Source organism: Odocoileus virginianus, chromosome 12, assembly GCF_023699985.2.
Source record: "Odocoileus virginianus isolate 20LAN1187 ecotype Illinois chromosome 12, Ovbor_1.2, whole genome shotgun sequence".
In the NCBI taxonomy this organism is placed as follows: domain Eukaryota; kingdom Metazoa; phylum Chordata; class Mammalia; order Artiodactyla; family Cervidae; genus Odocoileus; species Odocoileus virginianus.
In genome coordinates this window covers 7,059,116-7,081,490 of record NC_069685.1, presented here as the reverse complement: position 1 = coordinate 7,081,490, position 22,375 = coordinate 7,059,116, and the positions used below count along the sequence as shown (strand labels likewise).

Here is a 22,375-nt window from a genome sequence, read left to right as displayed (position 1 = left end):
TTGATGTGAGAGTTGGACCATAAAGAAGACTGAATGCCAAAAAATTGGTGCTTTTGAACTGTAGTGTTGGAGAAGACGCTTGAGAGTCCTTTAGACTGCAAGGAGATCAAAACCTAAAGGAAATCAACCCTGAATATTTACTGGAAGGTTTGGTGCTGAAGTTCCAGTACTTGGTTCACTTGATGTGAAGAGCCGGCTCACTGGAAAAGACCCTGATGCTGGGAAAGACTGAGAGCAAGAGGAGAAGTGGGCGACAGAGGATGAGATGGTTGGATGGCATCACTGACTCAATATCCATGAATTTGAGCAAACTCAGGGAGACAGTGAAGGACAGGGAAGTATGCCGTGCTGCAGTTCATGGGGTCGCAAAGAGTGGCACATGACTTAGCAACTGAACACCACCACCCCTTCATCCAGTCAAACACTGGTACTTCATATCTGCAGTTCCTCTGTGTCCTGCTTAGGCGGCTCTGAGTCCATGGATTCAACAAATCCTGGACAGGGTAGTACTACAGTATTTACTATTGGAAAAAACCCAGAGATAAGTGGACCCATGCAGTTCAAACCTATGTTGTTCAAGAGTCAACTGTATTTAAATAATAAAACGGTACCAATATATTCACTCACAATTATTTCCAGGAAACAAAATGATAGAACTCATTATAATGAGCAGAGTAAAACTTTTTTAAAGTTCCCGTTACTTGATTCTTTGATGTTCATTGACATAAGCATCAGATAGATATGAAGTGATATAGCAGTCACAATCACAAAGAAATTCACTTCATTTTTACTCTACAAAGAAGTGTGTTAGGATCTGGGATATGGAGACATAAATGTTACTTCCCCTTTACAGATCACAGATACAAATTCCTAAACAGTGAAAGGATATATTAATTGGGAGTAAATTGGTTATAAGCACTAACAACCTTCTAGAAATTCAAAAGAAAAAAGGATGCCTAAAAGTTGGGGTTGTCAGAAAAAGTTCTGAGGAGAACTAATATACTGTATTTCCTATTACAACACTCATCAAACTATATTGCTCACTCTAAATCGACAGCTCCAGGAGATTAAGGACTCTATGTGTCTTGCTACACCTCCAAAGCCTAGACAGAGTAAGTGGCACATTTAGATATTCAGTGAAAATCCGTTGAAGAATGGTAGTGCATTCTTCTGATTAAAGAATGGTAGTTACAATCACAGATAAATAGCAGAAGGGAAAGACAAGAACAGTCCTGACAAGGGGAATATCTAAGAAGAGGTACAGAGACTGAAACATGCATATACCATTTGTTTTCAATGATCAATGAAGAACTATTCAGTTGGTTTGGAGAGGACTATATACATGGGACAGGAGATAATTTAAAAATGGACACATGTTTCTAATAAATTAAAACTGAAGAGAAAGATTATGAAGTACCTAATATAGTATAAAGGACATCATCAATTAAAGACAATTAAGTAAAAAAGTATATATACTGAAAACATATAGTGAAAATATATCTCACTATAAGGAGATCTGCAAAAGTAAATCAGTTGATGAAAGTTGAATATCCTCGTAATAGAAAATAAACAGCTGAACTCAACTGAGGTACACCAACATGAAACCAAAGAAACAAGTAAGTATGTATACTGCCTAAATTTTACTATGGATGATAATGACAGTCAAGTTACATGCAGAATTCCATCTAAATCCTAAAAGCATCTTTCTAAGAACCATGCCTTGATATAACACTAAATATTACAGTTCAGAATTATCTCCTTTGACAGATGAAATTTAGTGACAGAGTCAAAGATTACATCTCTCTAATACTTCTATCGTACACTTACAAAGTGAAGTATGTTTTATATTCATCAGGACAGAACATTCAGCTCTGGATAAAAAACACATGTTCAGCAATTCTTTAAAACATCAGTGGAAAATGATAAGTAAACAACACTGACAGAAGACAGAGATATTTACAATTCACATTTTCTTTTGACTTGCTGACAATGATTTTAATCTCTATCACTTAATTAGGTGGATAGGTCTTAGAGGTAAGTAACATGGTCAAAATATAGTGTATCATCTCTTAGAATAAAAGCTTGAAAGGTTCAACCAGAGGTTACACCACAGTTAAGGATAAGCCCGTTGCTTTGATCACAAATCCCCAGGCTTTCATGGCATAATGACAAGGATTGGTTGTGACCACACATACGTTTGGTTTTCTTTACTGAGGTGCGGTCCGCATTGATATGAATGGCCTCTGTAGCAAGGCTGTGCGATTCGCCCTCTAATAGTCACCAGTTCTATCCATTGAATTAAAACCATCACTTCAATAATACCCGGGCAACCATGACAAACATTAGTCTTTTAATCCAAAGAAATAAGGTAATCAAAACTGAAGTAAGAACAAAGATGCTACTTCACAACTGAAGTTCAATATTTTTTCCCTTTTTGTTAAAATATGAAATCCTGACAAGTCAAATATAAGCATGACAGCAAGGTAACCAATGTAATGTGCACTACTTTGGGGATACTGATGTGAAAGCAGAAGTTTAGACTATATACTGTCTATTCAAGTTACTGGTCACATGGTTTTAATTTAACTTTTCTAGCCCTTGAAAGTATAGTCACTCCGTCGTGTCTGACTCCTTGCAACCCCATGGACTGTAGCCCACCAGGCTCCTGCGTCCATGGAATGCTCCTGGCAAGACACTGGAGTGGATCGCCACTCCCTTCTCCAGAGGATTTTCTCAAACAGCCATCAGTCCTGTGTCTCCCACACTGCCAGCAGACGCTTTACCATCTGAGTCAGCAGGGCAGCCTCAGTTACCTCAGTGCCATTTATAAAGCACAGGGTTATCGTGAGGCTAATATGAGATAATACAGAATCCTACAAGCACAGAAGATCTTACTATTATTATTATTATCATCGTCATTAATACACCCCTGATAACAATCCCAAATTAGAGACTTGACATGCCTGATTCTTAAAGCCAACAGGTAACTCAGTGATAACAGACATTCTTAAGAGCATTTAACATAATCCTAAGGGCATTTAACAAAATTTACTTGTAAAAGTAAATACGACCACAAAAGTATTTGAGACTTAATAGTTCCTACTAAATAGCTATCACATTTAAAACAGATTTATTTATTTTTACTAACAAAGACAGCATAGCTTCACATGTCTCATTTTAGGATGAATACTCTCAATACTTTATAGCATTTTCCTGCTTTCAAACACATTTTTTTAACCTGCAGATTTGGACTGGACATCTTCGCTGTATCTTTTGCTGTTTCAGATGCTTATCTTCCAGGACAGTGTAATTTGGGGAGAGATAATGGACATTAATGATGCAAATAATAGGTAAGCAGTGACTGCCAGAAGATGGAAATAAAACATCCACCGTAAATCTTTTCTGGAGCAAGTTATAAAATACATACATATTGCTTTAAGTATGGGGAAGAACAGTTAACACCAGTATCTAAAATATATTAATGAACAATTTATATTTTTCCACTGAACAAAAACATAAGACACTAATTCAAAAAACAAACTACAGTTGACCTGTGTACATTTTTATAATTCAGGAAGATAGGAACATTTTCTAAGTGCTTAAAAAAAGTTTTTTTTTTTTTCTGTCTAGTATGTGAGTAGCATAAGAAGAAAAATATTCAGTTTCTCAAGTACTTTTTGTCAAAGAATAACAAGAACAAAAAAATGGTTCATTGTAGACACAAGAGTACAAAGTTCAGTAAGAAAAAAATATTAGTACATAGGTATATCATTTAACTTACTCATGCATGAAAAAGAAAAGGGTTAAAAAGATGTGGTTAAATTAACAAATTTATAAGCTATGTACAAAAACAAGGATGAACAAAAACACAGTTCCGTTAGAGTGTGTGTGTTACAAGAGAAGTAAGAGAGCTGGAGCTCACTCTAATGTGGATGTGAAACAGAGAGAAACTGAAAGAGAGACTGCCAAAAAAACAGAAGGAAGGAAGAGAGAAAGAGAGGGAGAGGGAGAGAGAAGGAAGAAAAAGAGAGCGGGAGAGAGAGGGGGGGAGAAGGAAGGGGCAGAATGAAGAGAAAGTAAGAAGAGGAGGGAAGGAGATAAGGAGGAAGGGAGGGAGGGAGATACATGCATCGGAAATGTACAAAGGAGGTCTTGAAAAGGGTAAGATTCTAATTTTACTTTCTTTTAGCATTATTAAAATTCTGAATTATTTAAAAGTTTGTTTGAAAACAGGACAAATAGATGAAGAAAATAAAACTATCAAGTCACCCTAACTTAAGCTTTTTCTCTTGACAAATACTCCAAGAAATACATATCCAGCAATTATGTTCTACTAACTGTAGCTAAACATTTTCTTATAAATGGCTCTAACGCTGATGCTATCAGCATCTGTGGAATGTATTATGGTAGAAGACATGCTGATAGAGGAGAAAAGAAATCTAACTTATCTTTAGATCACAGCCCCTGGGGTTTCTGAAGTAGTGGAGGGCAAGTCAAAGGTCTCATGTTTAACAAATCTCACAGCACACACACAAGACTGTTTTCTGATCATCTCTATTTTGTATTATTACTTCTAACGAACAGATACACATTTAATACCTTTAAGGGTTATTAAAGCTAAAACCAATTCTGTATACTACTACTGATGGCCATTTATTTTTAAAATACTATTTAGTAAACTCCTAGGATTTAATCGCATTCTATTTAAGTATGGAATATGCTATACTGATCTTACTGATTTCATAACAATAAAATTTTGCATTCATCACTAATGATACACAGAAAGTTGTAAGATAGATTTTTAAATTGAATATCCAAGATACGGTCAGTAGCAAGATGCCATTATGGACTTCTTTTGTAAAGGTGCATGAGTAAAAACTCAGTGTGCCTTAATTGTTAAAACTGTAGGAAACTGAAGTATTAACAACTCTTGGTCAGCAGATGATATTCAGCTACCAGTTCTCCTGCGCAGAGATAAGCCTGTCCTAAAATATGAGACGCCGGGAGCCCTAGTGAAGTACCTACCCACTGCATTTTGCTGTGCCCTTCTGGTGGAAATGGCCAGACACTCTCCTTTTTCTCCTCAAATGACCTATCTATCCCACGCTTTTTCACTGACACCTCTTTTCTTGATATATTTATATCTACTCATTCATTCATTCAACCAATATTTATTGATTTCTAACTAAATGCAAGGCATTGTTCTAAATGTTGAGGTTACCAAGTGAACAAAACAGAAAGTCCCCACCTTCACAGAGCTCTAGCTACGGAGATATGAAATAAACAAACTAATATATGTATCATGTCAAATGGTGGCAAGCATTATGTTAAAAAAAAAGAAAGGCAAGATAAAGGAATAGAAAATGATGGTGGTTGGGCAGTGTTATTTCAGAGAGAGAGTTCAGGCAAATCCACTCTGAGGAGGTGACATTTGAGCAGAGACCTGAATGAAAAATAAGTAAATAAATTGGAAAAGTGGTTGTGGCAGAGAGAACATTACATGCAAAGCCACCAAAACAGGAGTAGGCTTGGCACTTTTGAAGAGGAACCACAACAAAGGCAGTGAGTCTACAGTACAGTAAAGACAGGCGTCATCAGTGAAGCAACGGAACAACACAGGCCTACAGCAAGACCTGAACTCTGGTCTAAGCTACATAAGCGGTCACTGGATGGATGGGAGCACAGGATATGATCTGACTTAAAAAACAAAAAGATTATTCTCCCTGCTGTGTAGAGAAAACCTCACATGGGGAGCAGGTGAAGTGAGAATTTATAGCCACTTGCACAAGGGTCCTAGTGATGGACGTGGTGATACATGTCAGGTTCTACACATATTCTGCAGGTTGATTAGATGAGCAATGAGGCGTGTGTGTGTCTGGGAGGAACAAAGATTCCAAGGTTTCTAAAGGGCTGAGCAAACTTGGTAAACAGTGCTATCTTTCACTGGGATGGCAAAGGCCGGTACCGAATGGGGCTTTTTCTTCAGGGTGGAAAGGAGAGTAACAGGGAAGTACAGAGTTTGATATTGGACATGTTCAGTGTAAAACATCTCTAAACATACACATAGCTCAAAGGGAACTAGATACACAGCTCTAGAATTCAGGGGAGAGCCAAGAGGCGAGGTGTGATCACCCAAGGAGCAAATGTGGACACAAAAGAGATCTAAAGACAAGACAAAAGGTACGCCAGTAATTTATGGTGTGAAAACAAGATAATCCAGTAACGAGATGGAGAAAAGAAGATAGTCAAGAGAAGGTAGGTGGCTCCTTCACCAAGCAAAGGAAATGTTATGAGGAAAATGAATCAATTAATTGTGTCAATAATAATGCAGATCAAGTACCACGAGAACAGAAAATCTGCATTTGATAACATGTAAAGATTGCCCGAAGAAATATCAATAACCTCAGAGATACAGAGGACACCACCCTAATGGCAGAAAGCAAAAGAGGAATTAAAGAGCCTCTTGTTGAAGGTGAAAAAGAGGAGAGTGAAAAAGCTGGCTTGAAACTCAACATTCAAAAAATGAAGGTCATGGCATCCAGTTCCATCACTTCAGGCAAAGAGATGGCGAAACAATGGAAACAGCAACAGACTTTATTTTCTTGGGCTCCAAAATCACTGCAGGCAGTGACTGCAACCATGAAATTAAAAGACAATGGCTCCTTGGAACAAAAGTTATGAAAAACTTAGAGTATTAAAAAGCAGACACACTGCTTTGCTGACAAAGGTTTGTATAGTCTAAGCTATGGTTTTTCTAGCAGTCATGTATGGATGTGAAAGCTGAACAATAAAGAAGACAGAGCACCAAAGAATTGATGCCTTCAAACTGTGGTGTTGGAGAAGACTCTTGAGACTCCCTTGGACAGCAAGGATCAAACCAGTCAATCCTAAAGGAAATCCACCCTGAATATTCATTGGAAGGACTGATGAAGCTGAAGCTCCAATACTTGGGCCACCTGATGCGAAGAGCTGGCTCACTGGAAAAGACCCTGATGCTGGGAAAGATTGAAGGCAGGAGGAAAAGGGGGCAACAGAGGACAAGATGCTTGGATGGCATCACTGACTCAATGGACATGAGCTTCAGCAAACTCCGGGAGATGGTGAAGGACAGGAAAGCCTGGCATGCTGCAGTCCATGGGTCACAAAGAGTCAGACACAACTGAGCGACTGAACAACAACAACAAGGCCACTCATCAGTGATTCTGACAAGACTGATGTTGATAACGCAGTGGAGAAGAAAGCTTGATTCGAGTGGGCTTGGAAGATGGCAGGAGCTAAGTGGAGATCAAGAGACGAGACAATTGTTTTGAGGGAGTTCAAGATAAGCATCACCTAATATTTCTTCTCCTACAGGCCTATGACACTATTCTGAAGTGGGTGATAGTATTCTGGTTATTCCGAAAATATATCTATGTGTCAAAACTGAATTCACATGTTTGATCTATGTATCAGCTTCAATATAATTCATAGAATAATTATTTATCTAGGCACCAGTCTAAAGAATCATCTTTATGCCTCCCATCCCTTAACAGTCAACTAGGTGCCAAATCCTGGTGAATTACTTTTAACTTATCCCCTGAACTCATCTCCTTAGCTCTTCAACAAGTTGAGGCTCTTATCGTCTTTACTTTTAACTGCCATAGCATCTTAATATCTCTCCCCACATCTAAATTCTCATCTGTTTATCCCATTCCATGGATCTATTTTCCATACTGCTGCCGAAGCACTTTCTTTTTATAATAGAGACAACTAGTGCAAAATCATAAATGAATCCTCATAGGCTAAAGCAGGGGATAGGAAAGTAGAGCCCAGGGGTCAAGAAGCTGCAACTTGTTTAAGAAATGAAATTTTATTGCAACAAAGTCTGTATACATGTAGTCTTGTACCCCAGTGGTAGAGTTGAGTAGCTTGCCAGAGATCCCATGGACTGAGAAATGAAAAGTATCCTCATATTACTGAGGGCCTTCATATCAGACCACAGTTGCCTTTCAGTGTTTTTCCCTTTCTGTGGTTCCTACATACTAAGGATGTAAGACCAATTAGCAAACAAGCATTCCGCAATGTGCTAAGTATTTTCTCTGAATTTTGTTTGTGTCATTTTCCTTGGTCAGAATACACTTTATCAAAGCATTAATTTAATAATCTTTAATTTAGGGCCTACTATTTTCCAGGCACAGTTTTAAGCACTAGGGGTAAACCAATGAGCAAACAGTCCAAAGTCATGCTCTTATGGAGCTCATGTTTCAGTAGGATAAGATGTAAATAATAAACAGTAAGGACACGCATGTCAGGTGGTAAGTGACTAAAGAAACACAGCGCTGAGAAATGAGTTAACTGCACGGGCTGAGGGACATACTTTCAAATAAAGAGGACAGAGAAGGCTTTCCTAAGAAGATGATACCTGAGCAAAGACTTGAAATGGCTGAAAAATTAATGCTGAAGGATGTCTGCAGGGACTTTTCAGGTGAAATGAAAAGCAAATGCTCTGGGTGGAGTTTGTGAGGAACAGCTAGGAGGTCCCGTCTGGCTAAAACAGAGTGGACCAGGGGGCAAACGGTACAAAGTGGCCAAGGGGTGACAGGATTTGGGAGGGCGGGGCAGTCACTGCAGGGGCGTACCCTGCAAGGACCCTAGCTTTTGCCCACAACCAGGAAACCATTTACTAAGAGGGGGAGCTGAGAAGAGCGGGCTTAAGGGAGCGGAGGCCGGGGATTTGGCTCTGCATGTGTTACGCGTGGGAGGGAGATGAGGAGCAAGTCAGAGACCAGGAGAAAGGCACATGCTAGAGATGTAAATCTGGGAGACAGGAGACTCTCTCACAACCTTTAAGATACAGCTTGAATACCACTTACCCTATGAAGTCATTCACAGCCCACTTCCTCCAGGAAGAATTAATTCCATTTTGTTTATATCTTTTTTTTTTACAATTAATTTTATTGTTTTCAACTAACTATTTCTTTGTAATCTTTTATTTATTTATTTTTAAATTTAATTTATTTTAATTGGAGGCTAATTACTTTATAATATTGTATCGGTTTTGCCATACATTGACATGAACCACCCATGGGTGTACATGTGTCCCCCATCCTGAACCCCCACCCCCCTCCCTCCCCATCCCATCCCTCTGGGTCATCCCAGTGCACCAGCCCCGAGTACCCTGTATATCTTACTATAATACTTATAACTGTCTAGCTTGTATTAAAACATAGTTTTATGTATATGTTGTTCTCACCTGGAGATATGTGATGTAAAGAACCGTTTATTTTATCCTTTTAATACTAAATGCTCTGTACTGTCACATACATTTTTATATGATGATATTATCAATAAATACTGGCTTAACTAAATGTGTTTGCACGGAGTTGAATTCACCTGTCATAGGAAGTTTTCTGACTCAAGGCAGGGAGCTAGATCACTGCTCCCTAACTAAATTCTCTACATACATGTCCAAGTCAAACTTCATTTCTCTCTCATCTTAGGAGACAAATCAGTCACCAAATCCTAACTGTTCTCATCTTTTAAGTGTTCTCCAATTCACCCACATTTCTCTAGTAACATTGCCGGGACTGAGTGAAGCCTCTATTGCCTCTCACCACATTACTTTAACAGCTTACTTACTGTTTCCACTCCTGCTCATGGTGTAATACATGTTCAAACACCAGTCACAGCGACTACGAAAACCACCACATCCCCTCTGCCTGACGCTTTCCAGCACTCCCCTGCTACCCCCAGGATAAAGTCCAGCCTCTTTACCAAAGCTCATGAGGTACCTCACGACAGGCCAGGCCGGGGATTGCCTCTTTCCTCTCCCTTCTCTTCACGTCTCCACAGCGCCTCTATCACACTGAATTGCTGAGATGCTCTTATTGTCAGCATTCCCTTTAGTGCACAAGTTTCCTGAAGGCAACTCTGTCTCATTTGGTGCTGTATCACAACCAGGGCATAAACTTCAAAATAAGAACTTGAAACATAAATGCTGTCTTAGGATTCTACCAGACTTCTTATTCTCCTATTAAGATATATTTTTGTACTAAATTCTGAGCTCCTAGAAAAGTGTCGCCAATAATCTCCATTTTAGATCCACTTACTCCTGTTCCCACTCCGAAACTATGAACCTAAGTGACATTTATGACTCCTTCCACTTTCCAGCCCTGATTTGTCAATCACTTCTATAGGAGAGAAGAAAAAGATTTCAAACTGCAGCAAGTCAGATGGTATTTAATCATTACATTAAATTTACTGACACTAAAAGTGCCTGAAATGAGTATGCTGCCTGGAGAGAGGGAGGGAAATCAGTGGCAATGAACTACCTAGAAAAGCTTAGCTTTCTGCCTAAATGTTCAGATGTGATTGCCTTATGGAATTGATGCGAGCTTTACGAGTCTTAGTTGCTCCACAAAACCTGGTCATAATGGTTCATGCTGAAGACAGTAATCTATTTTGTACCTCACTTTCTAAACATAAGTGTTTCTTTAAGACTTGAAACACAAGCTCTCGCTGCAAGATTTTAAATTACTATTTATCCCAGAGATGATTTTCCAAACCAATTTTAGCACTTTCTATCTCAGCCCTCAAGACTAGCTACTATTGCTACTACCTGTCCGTTCATATTTAGATGCAGTATACCGTCAGAAACACCACTGCTCAAAGAGGATGAAGGAAATCTTCCTTCTATAAGCAGAAAGCTATCTCTCCGTGGGATGCTGAAACAATGCCCTAAGTTTGCACTGCCTAATGGGGAAGCCACTAATTATAGTGGCCATTAAACACTTGAAATATGGTTAGTCCAAAGACAGACTTGTTGTAAATATAAAACACACACCGGATCTCAAAGAGGATTTAGTATATAAAGAAAAAGAATGCAAAATATCTAATTAATAATTTTATATTGATTACATGTTGAAATAAAAATATTTTCGGTGTATCAGGTTGGATACATTCTTAAAATCAATTTCACATAATCCTTTTGACTTTTTAACATGTGGCTATAAGAAAATCTAAAATTATGTATGTGATCATAGTTATGATTGATGTTACATGTCTATTGGACAGTGTGGTAAGCCTAGAGAACTGATCAACACTTCTGAACTTTTTATCCAAACGGAATAAAAAGTATCATTGAGGGTCAGATCTGAAATGGATCCACCAATGATGCATAGAAATACAAAAGATATCCCAAATTCAAAAATGGTAAAACATGCGAAAAGTAAAAGACTGCTTTAGTAAAATCTAATAATGTCTCTTTCTTCTCTGAAATAAATGAGAGTATTTTAATCTTTATTTCTTAGGAGTAGCCTTTATTTTTCAGTAAAACTATTCTCTAAGTATTAGCATAATGCAAGAAACAGGAACCCTAAGATATCATAGTGATAATTCACCTTTAGGGAAAAAAGTTAAGTACTAGAAATGTTATCATGTTATTCTTTTTTTCTGAAAAACTTTAAATAAACCATCTATCGCACAATCTTTTATTTTTATAAAACCTCATGGAAACATTAGAGAATGTATATTAATCCAGCAAGGTATACTTTAGAATCCACTCAATACAATGATTCCTACCACCCACTCACATACTTCACTATCCTCTCTTTACTGTTTAACATATCCCTTAGTATTTCTAAAAACTCTTAACAAGACAACACAAATAAAGATCAGACTATAATTAATATGATTCCATCTGAAATACAACATCGTATCTTAATGAAATGTTTATACCATCATAGTGATTTAAATGTGCTTTAATACATTCATTCTTAACACATTAATTATAATAATTCAACATGTTTTATAAAGTGCTAGAATGTAACATGAAGAGGCAAGATCAAAAAGTAAAATATAAAGAGACATGATTAAATCCCTCTTCAATTACAGAAGGACCAACTATAAGGAGGCTCTTTAAGCAGCCTATTAATATAACCAATGTAACCATAGAAAATTAGAAATACCAAAAAAAAAAAAAAGAAACTTAGAGATACCAAAGGAACATTTCATGCAAAGATGGGTTCTATAAAGGACAGAAATGGTACGGACCTAACAGAAGTAGAAGATATTAATAAGAGGTGGCAGGAATACACAGAAGAACTGTACAAAAAAGACCTTCACTATCTAGATAATCACAATGATGTGATCACTCACCTAGAGCCGGACATCCTGGAATGTGAAGTCAAGTGGGCCTTAGGAAGCATCACTACGAACAAAGCTAGTGGAGGTGATGCAATTCCAGCTGACGCAAATCCTAAAAGATGATGCTGTGAAAGTGCTGCACTCAATATGTCAGCAAATTTGGAAAACTCAGCAGTGGCCACAGGACTGGAATAGGTCAGTTTTCATTCCAATCCCTAAGAAAGGCAATGCCAAAGAATGTTCAAACTACCACACAATTGCAGTCATCTCAGATGCTAGTAAAGTAATGCTCAAAATTCTCCAAGCCAGGCTTCAGCAATACGTGAACCGTGAACTTCCAGATGTTCAAGCTGGTTTTAGAAAAGGCAGAGGAACCAGAGATCAAATTGCCAACATCTGCTGGATCATCGAAAAAGCAAGAGAGTTCCATAAAAACATCTACTTCTGCTTTGTTGACTATGCCACTGTGTGAATCACAATAAACTGTAGAAAATTCTGAAAGAGATGGGAATACCAGACCACCTGACCTGCATCTTGAGAAACATGTATGCAGGTCAGGAAGCAATAGTCAGAACTGGACATGGAACAACAGCAGACTGGTTCCAAATAGGAAAAGGAGTACGTCAAGGCTGTATATTGTCACCCTGCTTATTTAACTTATATGCAGAGCATATCATGAGGAACACTGGGCTGGAGGAAGCACAAGCTGGAATCAAGATTGCAGGGAGAAATATCAATAAACTCAGATATGCAGATGACACCACCCTGATGGCAAAAAGTGAAGAACAACTAATGAGCCTCTTGATGAAAGTGAAAGAAGAGAGTCAAAAAGTTGGCTTAAATCTCAACATTCAGAAAACTCAGATCATGGCATCCGGTCCCACCACTTCATGGCAAATAGATGGGGAGACAGTGGAAACAGTGGCTGACTTTATTTTTGGGGGCTCCAAAATCACTGCAGATGGTGACTGCAGCCATGAAATTAAAAGACGCTTACTCCTTAGAAGGAAAGTTATGACCAATCTAGACAACATATTAAAAAGCAGAGACATTACTTTGTCCACAAAGGTCCATCTAGTCAAGGCTATGGTTTTTCCAGTGGTCATGTATGGATGTGAGAGATGGACTATAAAGAAAGCTAAGTGCTGAAGAATTGATGCTTTTGAACTGTGGTGTTGGAGAAGACTTTTGAGAGTCCTTAAAACTGCAAGAAGATCCAACCAGTCCATCCTGAAGGAGATCAGTCCTTGGTGTTCATTGGTAGGACTGATTTTGAAGCTGCAACTCCAATACTTTGGCCACCTGATGTGAAGAGCTGACTCACTGGAAAAACCCTGATGCTGGGAAAGATTGAGGGCCGGAAGAAAAGGGGGTGACAGAGGATGAGATGGTTGGATGGCATCACCAATTCAATGGACATGGGCTTGGGTGGACTCTGGGAGTTGGTGATGGACAGGGAGGCCTGGCGTGCTGCAGTTCATGGGGTCGCAAAGAGTCACACACGACTGAATGACTGAACTGAAACATACACTGTATACTTTACAGAGTATTACATTTGGAAGTATACTAAGTTGTAGGGTCCAAATTACCTGGTTATCAATATAGAAAATGGAGTAATTTATCAATGTCCTATCTACCTCACAGATATTTTATGGTTTAAAAAGAAAAATAAAAGAAAATGAGGAAAATGTACATATTGGTTAGAAGAGCAAGTTTCACCCTTGGTTTCACCCAAGGTAGTCCTGAAGAAAATTTCTGTGCATCTGAACATAAGGACATGGTAGTTAAGAATAAAACAGTATTTCTAACCAGGCTCCCATCAACCTGACACTTGGAATTTTTAATTCTTCTACTTTAAAAAAAACTTTTCCCAGGATTCCGCTGGTGGTCCAGCAGTTAAGACTTTGCAGAGCTGGGGGTGTGGGTTTGATCCCCGGTTGGGGAGTTAAGATCTCACATGCTCCATGGCTAAGAAAACCACAGTATAAAACAGAAGCAATATTATAATAAATTCAGCAAAGACTTGAAACAATCAATGGTACACATTAAAAAAGAATGTTAAAAAACAACACAACTTCTCCCTTATCCTTGTACTCTACTTCTTCATTTAGATGCCCTATATAAGTAGGCTAGGAAGCTAAAAGTCAAGTAGCACAATAGCAAGAACTGAAATTCTAGTAGTTTTTTAGTAATTGGGGCTGTTTTTAATCAAAGTCTGTTGGGACATTCAAACAGAAGCAAAATGAATTTGAGTCATTATTTGTGAAGAAACAAGAGTTAAGTAGAAAAATAAGGAAAGAGAAAGGTAAAGTTCATATGGTTTGGGGGGACTTGTTTTTTTAATGCTATAGCTGTTTTGAGTGGATTTATTTTTTATTACAAATGAGGTATTTTAAAGAAAATCTTCGGAAAAATGGAACCAGACATGCACTAATTAAAGAAACATCAGAAAAAAGGCAAAGATTTAGGAGAAAGAGACAATAAAACCACAAACATCGATCACGTATCTCCTTCCCAAAAAAGCATTAAGTAGGAATGTCTACTACAGAGAGGTAGAAAGTTGAAAATATCCACTACCTCTATTATGCAGTAGAAAATAATTCAAATTTATGATTTCATTCTTGTTTACATTTCTATTACCAAACTTTAGTATGAGGTTATAATTTGGTCATGAGATGCTTTAAAAAAAACAAAAGAGGGAATCTAGAAATTCAGAAAAATTTTTAGTTAAGTCTTCAGTTTGTTAATAGAAAGTCAGTCTTATCAATGTTTTCATATGTCTGTATCTCTTATTATGTCTCAAAGAGCTCATTAATGACATAGCTTCGAGATTAGAAGTAGAAACAATTATTAAATCTGTTAACTATTCTGATTAATTGCTATCTAATTATCCATTGATAATTATCCTGTTTCCATTAATGATCCTTGAGGAAGATGATATATAATTTCAAGAGTATTTCAGAGTACATTATTTGTGATATCAAAAATTCCTATAGATGTTCCAACATAAAAGATTATTTCTGCGTATGATGAATCTTCTTCAATAAAATACCTTGGATATAAGCAAATGTTTACTCTATGGTAAGACACAGTATGTGAACACATTTTATAGACTATAATGTAACACACTTAAAAGTAAGATGAAATTATCATTTTAATGAAATTTTTAAAAGTACTCTACAGTAACATAAACATAAGTAATGCAACTTTTCTTCTTTAAACCCAGATCTTTCTCATATTACTTATCATATAATTATACATATAATTATTTATATAAAAGTCAGTTCTTTATGATGCCACAAGGAACTTCACAACTGCAGACAAATCTCATTTTACTCAACCGCATCTACACAGTATCTTTCAGAAAAAACACTATGTCATGAAAATAAAATACAGTACTTCTGAGGTTAGAAGCAAAAATAAGTGTTATATTAGCTTCTGTGCCAAGTTTTTGATCTTTTTATAGTACTGAACATACATATAGATAGAGGAACTCATTTCCTGTATATAATAATGCAATTCTATACCAAGCAGAATCAGGTATGCATTTAGAACCAGCAGCAGGTAAAATATGATTACCTTAAGAACAGAGACAGGAAATTGCTAAAGTCAAATGAAATACATTAAGTCTGAGATCTTTCTCACAGTATATTTCTGACTGTATTAATTTTATTCATTGATTTTGGAATTCCACTGAGCATGCTGCCTTACATACATACTACTGCATTTTTCCTTTAAAAAAGATTCCAAGAAGGAAGGAAAACAACTGTTCCACAATTAGAGAGAAAGAGGAGACATTCAGACAGACAAAAACAGGAGATAGAAAGAAATCATTTACAGTAGTTCTGGACCATTTAACTAAGGTCTCATCCTTTGAGGCTCATCTATGAGGCTGTACTGCAAGAGAGAAATTCATTCAGTAAGAAACACACTGGAAGTAACAACTGTAAAATGGAACAGTTCTGTACCTTAATATCCGATGTATCACGCTGACTGTTTCGCCAAGCTCTGGAAATTGAGGAAAAAGTTCGATCTGCATGATCAAATTTCCCTCCTTGTAAATTTAGGAAATAAGTTGTGAAGGGCTCCTAAAAAAATAAGCAATTTTAAAACTCCATATGCATATGTTTCCTCATGGATAAAAATGTGGTTTTATAAATCTTTATATTTAAATACATTAATGATAGACATTAGCCAGTATTATGTCCTAGGCACAGACTGAGAATTATACCTAAACTATTACATTAAGGTTCTCAAATTGTTTCAGAAGTATTTCCAAAATTTGGTATTTTCTATATTTTTTAGACTCCTTTCCTTTCTAAGAACAATTTATTAAGAACATTCAGACATAAATTAAGACTGCATTTTTCTTCACAGTACAAAGAAATAGTCCAATATATAATTTTCCTATTGTTATGGCTCAATATTTAATTTATGATTAAGAAAAGAAAAATGTTTGGAAGATTTAAAAGCCTCCTCATAGTTAAAGAACACTTAAACACATATTAGTGGATAATTGCTCGAAATTAGCTAAGCACTATAAATTACCTCTAGGATTTATGTCTGCCTGTACCTTTCTAACAAGCTTAAATTAATGATGTGCTGCTAATGCTTTCCCAAAGAAATTACTTTCTTGTAGATGAATCACCTTCCAATTTTACAGAAACACTTCTGGCTTAACCAATATGTTATCAATACACAGCAGTCTTGGTGTAACTTACAAACACACTTATTCCACTTGGGGCAACTGAAGTTTTCAAGACATAAGAATATATGTCTGTGTTAAGGGAATCTTAGTTTTTCTTTTAATAGATTACATTTGAAAATAACATATGTTGCAATTCAGAGTCTGATAAGTTATCAACCATTTGAAGAGGCAAATTTAAGGGAAAAATTCATGCAATTCCAGGTGATACATTTTTATGGCCATTCTACAGTAACATGTATAAATACAGACCAAATAGGATAACAGGGATATTTATATAATTAGAGCTTCAATCACTGAAAAAAATTTCACCCTTCAAAAACAATGCCGATGATTTTTAATCAATGCATATTCTCCACAACATTGAATTCACTTATCCATGGCTTATTATTCAAATCGAACTTACTATTCTTAGCAGCCATGCAAGAACAAAACTTGCCGTTGAGTAATGAGTACCATAGTGGAACTTTGGAACTTGATCATCTTCCCAGGACTCATAACGCTCTGCAAAGAATGCTGCTCTTTTTGGATTCAAAGCTCCTACTGGCTGCCAATAGAGAGGAGAAAAAAAAGAAACCCACATAAATGTAATCATCCTTTGTTTCTTTATCTCTTCAAATATTATCCTATTAGCAAGTGTGAAAGTGAATTAAAAATACATACTATTTAAAGCAGTGTTACAGTCACAGAGTGGATGGCAATGTAAATTTAACTTTCAATGCACATTAAATATATACATATAAGTGAAGGGAGAAACCTGTCATTTCTCAGTAAGTTGGTTTCATTTGAATAAAAGTTTAATCAGCCCAGAACAAGCATTTTCACGAAGATAACTTCATGAAGTGAGTATTAGCTATATTATACTTTGGAAAGCACCTCTAAAATCCTACTTAATTCATCAGAAGCAACAACCAGAAACAAAATCTTGAAGCTAAGGGATTAACATATCACAGATGCTGAGAAGATGGAACAAAATTTGAGGAGGTAGGGGGTGAGGAGAAGTGCAAGAAAGGGACTGCATGAAAAAGATTAAATGAAAATCTAGGATTTTCTACTAGCATGAGTAAAACCAGAATTCAGAAGATAAAAACATGCCTGTATGAAATTTTTTAAAAATATGTAATATAAATAGAATATTAAGTTATGAGCTTGTATTGGAAAACAATACATTCCAGCCAAGGTACCCAAAGAGCATGGCCAAGTGATGAAGAGTCTGCACTGACTGGAGTAATAACGGTACCCAGTAAGAAGGTTGTTTTGGAAAATAAAATGAGTAAGTACATAGAGGGACAAACCATACCTGACAATAGTCAATGAATGTTCTCATTTTTAAGGTAATTTTTCAGCATTGGGATAAAGTCTGAATAAAACAATAGCCTATAAGTCCTCAGAATATTGACTGGCATAAGATAAGAGCTTAATAAGTGTTAGCTGGTATCATTATTGTTGCTGTTGTAATTCAGGGAATACATGAACTCCATTAAACAGAAGGCAAAAAGCAAAATTTTGTGTGATCATGCACATGTACATCTTCTTCAGGAAGATACAAAGAGATTTCCAGATTCACAAAGGGGTATAAGGCCTTAAAGAACAAGAAACAATTCATTCTCATAAAATAATCCAATCTCCAGAAAATCTCTATTCTTTATGTAAAATATAAATACCAATACACCAAAAAATATGCAAGATTACTTTCTTTAATAAAAATCTATCAATTAGCAACTCCTCATTTATATGAGAAAGAAAATATCTGACTATTTATGGGAGAAATATTAAGCTGAAATTTAAAATACTGGTTTTAAAATAGATGTATTCAGAAATATTCTATTGAAAATGAAACAATGTTAAACGAGTTTTAAAACTGCTTTTCATGTTAAAAAGTAATTTTAAGCAACATTTTAAATGATCATTTTGGCCATCTTTCTCAAATTGTTAACTATTTCTTCAAAACTGCAATTTATTGCTCATACCTTTCATTCTATTTTAATAGGACAGTTCTAATCAACATTTTATTTTAAGCCATTTTTTTACTTTACAAGTAAAATTTAAAAAAACCTTTAGGTGATTATTATTTTAAATCAGTATCACAGTATACCAATTTAAAATGCCATTTTTAAAGCATTAGTTTCTGTATCAAAGAATTAAGTCTAATTTACTAAATTTATGCCAGTTAAAAATGGAACCGACTCCAAGAAATCTTTGTTACAGAACCAATTTGGAATGCCTTTAAATGTATTTTGGTTGTTGTCCCTGAAGACTGAGCCATGCAAAAGGAAAGAAAGAAGAAATAAAATCACTGGAAGACAAATTATGTGAATTAAAAATAAAATCAATGCTCTGTTTGTATGATTCTGCAGCATATTAAGTATTCACTTTATCTGCTCCTATTTTTATTACTCTCCAAATGAGTACACCCCCAAAATCAATAGTTATAGAATCACGTTTCTTGAATATAATGCTAAAACCAATTAGGATTGATTTCACTAGCATTTGAAAAAAAACGGCACTGTGCAGAGATCCATATAGGAGAACCCACAGTATTGATTCTGGCTGTTATTGTTACAGTTGGTTTCTGAAGGCTGCTATAGGACAGCTATCAAGACATACCACATTTATTTGCAAACATATAAAAAAGAAGTCCCCAAATAAAAGAAGGTTAAAAAAAAAAATAAGACCAGTGGAGCTGTGCAATGACAATGATACACTACCAGCTTACTCAGAGAAGTTACAGTGGGAATACACACATTGAATTATACATTACGCGAAAGCGCTGATTTATTGTGGTAATAACATCCACCTCATTAAAAGATTCTGCTTTGCTGCAGTTGGAAGGCTACATATTGTTTACTGCTATAAATTAATGGCAGTGCAAAGAAGACTGTGGAACCGTCCTAACAATAGATCTGTAATGACAGTGCTGTATATCACAGCTTCCTCAGTAGCTTCATAATAAAATGGAGACAATGTATTGAGCTAATACATTCTACCATGCTGGCCCATATTTTTCTGACAACTGCTTTAAAAGATGAGCTGAATCCAACTATGTTATAATGCTGTGAAACATTTAACTAAGAAAGAGTCAGTCATACACCAAAGTGCATCAGAGCATTTTTAAAACACTGTCTAAATCAGCATTTCAAGATGTTTATTCATCTCTGCAAAAGAACTAAAAGCAAATGCTGATGGCTCCTCTGACTTAAACAGTATATTACGAGTAACAAATGGAGGGCAATTCTGGAAGATGCCTAGTATTATCAGCCTACAAAAAGCTCTCTGTACAATTTAACTGTAAAAGCTTGACCAGATTATTTTTCAAAATCAGCAAATTGATTAAAGGAAGAAAAAAATTACTGGTCATTTGAAATGGTCATAACTTCTTGAAAAAAATCAATAAAAAATAAGTATTGATTAGAGAGGTATAACTCAAGTTCATAACCAGGTAAATATAAATAGCCCTAGGATACAAAAAATAATTTTAAACACTACAAAAAGCTAACAAATAGAACTATATAACTATATACGTATTTTAAAAATTAATTTATTTTTTATTGAAGAATAATTGCTTTACAGAATTTTTTTTCTGTCAAACCTCAACATGAATCAGCCATAGGTATATATATATCCCCTCCTTTTTGAACCTCCCTCCTACCTCCCTCCCCAACCCACCCCTCTAGGTTGATACAGAGGCCCTGTTTGAGTTAATTTTTAAATCTACAAAATAATAAATGAACCTCAATCACAACAAGATGAGAACGTGGTTAAAATGAAACAGAACGATTTAGAGGTTCAGAATACCAACATAAAGTATTTATACTTAAAAAATGCAAATAAGAACTTGGATTAAAATAGGAAAAGGCAAATGAAAGAAAAAAGAATACCAGAACTCTTGAAAATGTATAAATAGCAAAACAAAACAAAATAAATTCTACTACCCATAGGATATATTATTAATCTCACAAATAGCAAAATTGACAACTGTGGTAGATTCATAAGTATTCTATTTTTCTTGTCTGATACCTTTCAGAACAACAAATGCAAGGCAGAACTTTCTAAATCAGGTTTTTAAGCATATCACAACAAAATAATTTCGTTACCTTTTCTGAGAAGTAATTTTGCTAATTATTAGAGATTGAAAAATACTGCACATCAAGTACCCAATTCAGTGCTTGGCACAGAGTATGTTACTTGCAATAATAACTGTTGCTATTTCCAGCTTATTTGATCAAGAATATTTAAGAAAAAACCCATTAGAAAAGCCTAATGAAATTAATGTTGTCTATTAGGAGAGAATGTAATTAAGCATCACAATCATTTAATGGAATAGCAATACTGTCCGAAGCCTAATAGTATACATAAATCGCAAAACTACCTTACCCCACTTCAAGAACATGATAAAAAACAGAATTATCTTTCAAAAATCCAAAGGGACTCTAAATTTTACTGTGAAAAGCATATGAAATGTCAAACAAGTTACAATCATCTAGTACTATATTAATTAAAAACAGAGTACTGGATCCAAAGACCCTTACAACCACCCAGTACAGCTCTTTCATCTGATTACTAGTAAAAGTTAGTTGTAAAAAGAAAAGACTATAACGTTCATACATTCTAAATTTTTGTTTTCTTTTTAAAATTTTTACAAATTCATACCTGAAGTTATCTAATTGATAATCCCCAGGCTACATTTTGTATTTTATAAAACATTATTATGCATTCTCACAGTAAATGTGAGCTAGGCATCCCTATTTTAACAATGAAGATAATAAGTACCTTGAATAACCTAGCTCAAAATTAACAAAGATCGAGGAGACACAAGTCTTCCCAGGTGGCACTAATGGTAAACAACCTGCCTGCCAAAAAAGGAGACGTAAAAAAGGCAGGTTCGATCCCCGCATCGGGAAGATCCCCTGGCAGAGGCAAGGCAACCCACTCCAAAATTCTTGCCTGGAGAATCCAAAGGACAGAGGAGCCTGGCAGGCTAGTCCATAGGGTCACAAAGAGCTGGACATGACTTTGCCACTAAACAACAACATAAGCAAGAGGTTACGTATTAATTTATTGTGGAAGTAGGACAGGCCTGTAGATACCGAAAAAGAGCAATTACAAAGTGACAGCAGGAAAAGATAATAAAATGGTTGAACTCAATATCATATGAATCCAACATGTTATAGAAATGTCAGGGTAAATAAAAAGATATTATTAATTATGTATAAGGTAATTGATACTCATGAACAAATTAAACAAGAAAATTCAAATTCAAGAGGATGAAAGAGGATGGACTATTAGGAAATGTGACATCATAAAAGATGGTCATTCCTGGTTAGAGAATAATGATTTCTTTTGAGAAGATTATACAAAATAACTCTGAGGGCTATTCTATCTGATGACAATGCAACTGTTTATAGGCTATAAGTGAAGGATCCAAGAGTCTTAGATATATTATCTTACTATATTTACAACAATGCCTTAATATACAAAACCATTAGCAATCCCAATTTACAAATGAAAGTACTGAATCTGGGAAGAAGTTAAATGACTATCAATAAT

The 22,375-nt window shown here is 35.8% G+C and overlaps 1 protein-coding gene across 5 annotated transcripts in view; it reads right to left on the bottom strand.

Annotated features, from left to right (window-relative positions):
* Positions 1-22,375, bottom strand: part of LRBA (LPS responsive beige-like anchor protein) — a 720,084-nt gene that overhangs the window by 160,720 nt on the left and 536,989 nt on the right. For all 5 annotated transcript variants that reach the window (XM_070474768.1, XM_070474770.1, XM_070474771.1 and 2 more), the window contains exons 45-46: positions 17,235-17,375; positions 16,092-16,211 (exon numbers count right to left, since the gene is read on the bottom strand). In XM_070474768.1, the coding sequence (XP_070330869.1) occupies positions 16,092-16,211; positions 17,235-17,375 (261 nt within the window). The remainder of the gene's footprint in view (positions 1-16,091; positions 16,212-17,234; positions 17,376-22,375) is intronic.